Source organism: Centrocercus urophasianus, unplaced genomic scaffold, assembly GCF_019232065.1.
Source record: "Centrocercus urophasianus isolate 14NV4802_14NV808 unplaced genomic scaffold, USGS_Curo_1.0 seq_10, whole genome shotgun sequence".
Taxonomy (NCBI): domain Eukaryota; kingdom Metazoa; phylum Chordata; class Aves; order Galliformes; family Phasianidae; genus Centrocercus; species Centrocercus urophasianus.
Genome location: NW_024884142.1, coordinates 3,315,918 through 3,321,866, shown reverse-complemented (window position 1 = coordinate 3,321,866; position 5,949 = coordinate 3,315,918). Strand labels below are relative to the sequence as shown.

At 43.7% G+C, this 5,949-nt stretch overlaps 1 protein-coding gene across 2 annotated transcripts; it reads right to left on the bottom strand.

Moving 5' to 3' along the window:
- Positions 1–2,565: 2,565 nt before the first annotated feature.
- LOC122160802 (ras-like GTP-binding protein rhoA) lies at positions 2,566–5,727 on the bottom strand. Of its 2 annotated transcripts, none has more exons than XR_006168951.1 (3): positions 5,615–5,727; positions 4,115–5,028; positions 2,566–3,596 (listed from the first exon to the last, which is right to left on the bottom strand). XR_006168951.1 is itself a non-coding variant. In XM_042819701.1 (3 exons), the coding sequence occupies exons 2-3, from the start codon at positions 5,024–5,026 to the stop codon at positions 3,575–3,577; spliced, it is 612 nt and encodes a 203-aa protein (XP_042675635.1). In that variant the 5' UTR covers positions 5,027–5,028; positions 5,615–5,727; the 3' UTR covers positions 2,566–3,574. The 2 variants fall into 2 exon arrangements, 1 of the variants encoding a protein (XP_042675635.1); XM_042819701.1 differs by having other exon boundaries at positions 4,437–5,028.
- Positions 5,728–5,949: the final 222 nt, after the last annotated feature.

Here is a 5,949-nt window from a genome sequence, read left to right as displayed (position 1 = left end):
GAGGCAGCTGGCAGACAGCATCTGTTTGGGAACTGAGCACAGGGCTCAAGCTCTGCAGAAGAGTAAGGTCTTGAATACCTCTTGGCCACGAAGTCCTGCCTCCATCCCTCCCCACTGTGAAGTATTGGATCAATCAGCTACACTTACAGCATAAAGGGCAGCGAGAGGCTGAAAACAGTGGGACTGAAAAGGGGTTCACTGGTGTGAACCCTTGGTGTGAGACTGCAATGTCAGCTGACTGCTGCATCAGCAGCGCAAAAGGAGTTTCAGTGAGGCACGTGTCCACGAGCAGCAATGAAGCTGAACGAGGAGGATTTAAGGCCTTAATGATTCCTACAATTTAGTTTTGGCAAATAAAGTACCAGTCCTTCTGTGTTTTTATGTGCTCCTCTACGCTGCTTGGAGGGAATACCACAATCCAGCGCCTTATTTCCATCAAAACACAATGACAAAGTACAGCTCTTGTCTCAGTCTGTCATTCTGGGAGTGACTGAGTAGAAACACTCTAAGCTGATGAATTATTTAAAATAGATGCTGTATGTCTCAGGCAATGAATTCAATTAAGTGGCAAAACATTATTATGAAGAAAACTGAGACAAAAGCCTACGAGAATCTGTTTTCATAAAATATAGCACGCTTCCCAGTTCATTATAATTTTGAGTAAATAGATGAATTAGCAGGTAACTGATAGATTGGCTACTAGAAAGGCCTAATATTTACACAGGAAATTAATATTAAATAGAGAATGGTCTTGCTAAGCAAGACGTATTGCCTTCCTTCCAGTCCATTCCAGAAACAAGCAATGAGCAGCCTACCAACAGGAGATAACATGCAGGCTTCTCGTTATTTCAGACTCCTTCCCAAGGCCCTGCACTGTGCACTGTGCATGTCTGTTTTCAATATGTCACTCTGCAGGTGAAAGAAAAGCTATCTTTGCACTGGAAATGGAAAATTGCTCTCACGTATTGCCTTATTAGTACTGTGTCATTTTACTTCGTTTCGTGCTTTCCTTCTCTTTCCTTTTTCCTTCTTCTTTCTTTTGAAAGACTTATCATTTATTTGTGTAATTGTTTCACTGACATCGCAAATAAGCTCCCATTTAATTGCAGTGCATAGCATCCTACTCACATATTACAGTTTAAATGTACCCCGCTGTTTTAATTGGACATATGTCTTAACCTGTTGTGGGGAAGAAAGTATTTCATCTTTGAAATAGCCCTGTTGAATGATATATGGACATTCAGTTAATTTCATAGAATCATTAAATGGCTTGTGTTGGAAGGGACCTTAAAGATCATCCAGTTCCAACCCCCTGCTACAGGCAAGATTGCCACCCACCAGCTCAGGCTGCCCAGGGCCCACCCTGGCCTTGAACACCTCCAGGGATGGGGCACCCACAGCTCCTCCGGGCAGCAGTGGCAGTGCCTCATCACCCTCTGAGCAAAGAATTTCTTCTTAATGTTCTAACCTAAATCTCTCCACCTTTAGTTAAAGTATTCTCCCTTGTCCTATAACTATCTGGCAGCGTAAAAAGTCATTCCCTCCAGTTACAAGCTCCCTGTAAGTACTGGAAGGCTGCCATGAGATCTCCCCAAAGCCTTCTCTTCTTCAAGCTGAACAAGCCCATCTCCCTCAACCTTTCTTCACAGAAGAAGTACTGCAGCCCTCCGACCACCGTCATGGCCCTCCTCTGGACCTGCTCCAACAGCTCTATGCCTTCCTTGTGCTGGGGGCCCCAGGCCTGGACACAGCACTCCAGACGGGGCCTCACAAGAGCAGAGCAGGGGGAAATGCTCCCGTCTCTCTCCCTGCTGGCTGCCCCTCTTTTGTTGCAGCCCAGGACACCGCTGGCCTTCTGGGCTGCAGAAGCACACTGCTGGCGTGTGTCCAGCTCTTCATCCACCAGAACCCCAGCGTCCTCCTCCTCAGCACTGCTCTCAATGAGTTCTTCTCTCAGTCTGCACTCAGACCTGGGATTGCTCCGACCTCATTATGTTCACACGGGCCCACTTTTCAAACCCGTCCAGGTCCCTCTGGATGCCATCCCTTCCTGCTGTTTTATCAGCTGCACCACTCTGCTTGGTGTCTTCATCAAACATAAGGAGGACAGTCTCGATCCCACTGCCTAGGTCTGATAAAGGTGCTGAAGGGCACCATCCAAGATGGACCCCAGAGGGACACCACTTGTGACTCACCTCCACTTGGACATACAGCCATTGATCAGCTACTCTTTTCTTGAGCAAAGCACCCTCTGCAAGAAAAAACTCCTTGTTTTCTTGGATTGAAAACAGATTCCAGCCAATACGCTGACCCATATCCTACTAAGCAGCAGGCAGTGTAACTTCAGATTCACCAAAGTGGTTGTGCTTTCCAAGCAGTGGGAGCATCTTTGCAAAGTGGTCTTTCTCCATACCCTACATCAGAAGCATATGAAACACCTGTGTTCTTTCACCTATCTGCAGTCTAATCCTCCTCACCCACACATATAAAATGGAAATAACAATTTAAACCTATCTACATAAACACAGCTCTTTGAAATGCACTAATGTATGTCATTGCCTGAATCTGTAGAGCACTTATGCACAGAACACACATCCAAGGAGGAAGGGGAAAACGGTTTTAAATTTGTGTACAATATCAAGTTGCATAGAGGGGATTATTACACAGAGGGGAAGAAATCGGGGTGAAAAATTGTCTCTGGAGGGAAAAGGGAAAAGGTGAAGAAAATGAGTCAAGAAAAACAGGAACTCCATGTAGTAGATGGTTCACACTTACTTTAGGCAACAATTTAAGTTTCTCAGTTTTGAAAATGGAAATAACACTTTTTTATCACCAAGAGATGGATTCGTAATTCAAGTCGAATAGAGCTCAGAGATTCTTTGGAAATGTAAAGCATCATCCTTAAAGCATTTGTTACTCAAACCTACTACTAAGAAGTAGCAGCAACCCACTCAATAATACCTGGCCAAGTCTGGCATTTCTATCCACGTTACCATCAATAGACAAATGTTGGTGGGAAGAATGGGCAATTAAAATATGAAGTGTGTATTTTACCAGGTCTGGGAAAACTAGTTTGCTAAGGGTACAGCTGCAGGTTGCATAATCAGCATAACATTTTGTGTTTAGTCTTGTTTTCCCCTGGGAAACTTTAGACAAGCTGCTGAGTGATGAAACCACCACTAGGTAAGTCAGCAAAAGAAAGTACTGCACTTCCACATTCTCCCAGTTCACAACAGTTATGCTCAATTAGCCCTGTCCCTTTATCAGAGTGTACCTTTGAAATTTTTATGTCCATTTCCTGTTATAGCATCTGTCTCCAAATCCCATAGTTACATTATCTTCTGTCTCCCACACTTGCACCTTTAATGTCAGTCTGTAAATCAGTTTCTTGGGCTGGCAGCAGAGTGCTTCGGAGAAGGGAAGAGTATGGAGGTGCACTCGAAGTCGTTCCTTTTTGCCCCATCTCTGTGCTCCCCTGAGATTCTCTGCTGAGGTTGACAGCATGTTTTAGTCTCTTTCCAAATTGTCAATGACTTGCAAAGCAGAGAGTGTAGCTGTCAGCATTCCTTTTACTTCATGTCTTCAGCCTGCAAGTGCTAAGGAAAGGTAGGGAGATTTAAGATACGCTCAAACCACGGAGATTTCTAAAGAATTTTAGACACTGAAGTCAGGTCTCTTTGCCTCTGTCATTTTAAGGTAAGAATTCTGTTAAGGATCTTAACTCAGAGCCAGGCTGCTTTACCCCACTTCCTTGGGTAAACTTATTTACCTGTGCCTGAAGAAGTAGATAGCACTGCCTTCCTTGCACCCTATACAATACATTCAATCCCTAATGCATTCAAGGAACCAAGCCAGGTCAGATCTGTGAATGAATCCTGCGAAGAGTTAGACCTGCTCTGCCAGTCAGAAAGCCACTCCCATTAGCAGGGCAGACACTGGATACATGTGTATGTGAGCGTCTGGGCAGTGATTCTATTCCCTAAGGGCGTCCTCCAAAGAAGTGTATGGAAGGGAGTGCACAGAAGGGAGTGCATACTAGTAAACCTTTTCAGCACAGCTGCTTGCCACCAAAGGAAGTCATGATTACCAGGAAGTCATGATTAGATTCGCTGACCTCCATGCACTCATGACTGTCCCAGTCTGCATATATGTCCCTTGACCAAGACAACTCTGTGATGAACTGTAGCTTGTTCATTTCCATTTCTCAAGACTTGTGCTCAGCTCGAACCTGGAATTGTGTTCTTCAGCCTGCTTTGGAGAAGGAAACAAATCCAACTTTTCAAGTGAGAGACTTGGCAGACTTTCCATCCACATAAATGTTTTTTCCATCTTGTACCACAAAAGCCCTTACAGCACCCACACAGCAGCATCAAAGACATCTACTCACTCTTCCACATAATGAAAACTGAAAACAAAATAATATTTGTGCCTCTTACAAAATTTGGCAGGACCTTTGGCGCTTCTTTCTCCTCTTTTTCTCGTTTAATGCACATTGGCTAATTATCTCCAGGACGGTATCAACACCTTCTTTTGTCTTGGCAGAACACTCCAGGTAAGCATATGCCCCAATCCTGGCTGCTAAAGCTTTTCCTTCTACAGTGTTAATTGGCTCATAGCCCTGAGCAGCTAATTTCTTCCTGATAGCTTCATCATCCCTCAGTTCAATCTTGGTAGCCACCAAAATAATAGGAACCGTGGGGCAGAACAGTTTGATTTCTGGAACCCAAAAGTCAAGGACGTTTTGCTGTGAGTCAGGCCTGTCCACTGAGAAACATATTAAAATAATGTTGGTGTCCTCATAGAACACCGAGCGGAGATTTCGGTAACTGGCTTCATCTTTTCCTGACACGTCAAACAGAAACAGCTTCATCTCCTTCCCATCTTCCTCTATGTCAGTGGCATACGTGTCAAACAGGGTTGGCTCGTAGAATGTGGGGAGCTGATGGCGACGCAGAGCGAAGAGGAGGCACGTCTTACCAGAGCAGTCATCTCCAACTACTGTAAGCTTTCTCCTAGCAGCAGCCATTCCTGCAAAACAAAGATGAAGTAGAAAATGAGTTATTCTTCTTTTGTGGATGGTAAAAGAGGAGAGGGAATCCCATTCGTTTGGAATTCTTCCCCTTCTCTCCTTTTTTTCTTTCTATGCTTCTGCCTTACCCTTGTTTCCTGATTTTTGCCCTTTCCATTTTTCTAGCATTAGAATCTTCTGACACTAGGAGTACTTTGCTTTCAATTTTTATTATACATCCAAAAATGAATGTGTAAACCAAGTTTGGGCATCACAAGATTCCTGCAGTGTCCCATATTTCTGTTCAATCACCTCAAGCATTATTTATGGTCAATATTCAGTCCATAACAGATTTCATTTTCTACACTGAATGCTTTAATTTTGTGAGTGAAATGGAGCACAGAACACTGCACTGAACATCTATGCAAGCTGTCTACATTTTTCCTGCCATTGTCTGTGAGTGGGTTACTACCAATGGTGACAGCTACCCTGCATAAGTCCATGCTGCTTTTGCTCATAGATTAGCTGTCATATGGGAGTTAAGAAGTGTTCTCTCTCTTAATATATTCATGGACATTTTCCATGAGAGAGAAGTTTCAGACTTACAGGATAGTCATTTCCAGCATCGATCTTCTGTCTTGATATTCCAAATGAGACTGGTTTCTTCAAATATTGTTGCTGCTCACCTTCCTTAGGTCACTGTTTCTGCCCTACAGAGAACTCACTGCCACTCTTCAAATACCGTCACAGTGAACACTGCATTTAAAGGGAAGGGTTGATGTTTCTTAATATGGCCAACCAATCAGCAAAGAGAACCCGATGACACTGTTTTTTAAAGAATCTCACTTTACTGGTAACAAAGTGGAAGTTACACAATTCACAGACACACCATAGCATGTTTGCTTTAGCAGTTTCCTCATTCTCGTTGCAAAAGACTCATC

What these genes read in the sequence shown, in the direction of transcription:
- LOC122160802 (XM_042819701.1), bottom strand. Translation starts at nt 5,026, where the DNA reads ATGGCTGCTGCTAGGAGAAAGCTTACAGTAGTTGGAGATGACTGCTCT. An exon ending in CAAAGGTCCTGCCAAATTTT is followed by an intron (nt 3,597 to 4,436) that starts GTAAGAGGCACA and finishes ACCTTTCCTTAG; the next exon opens with CACTTGCAGGCTGAAGACAT.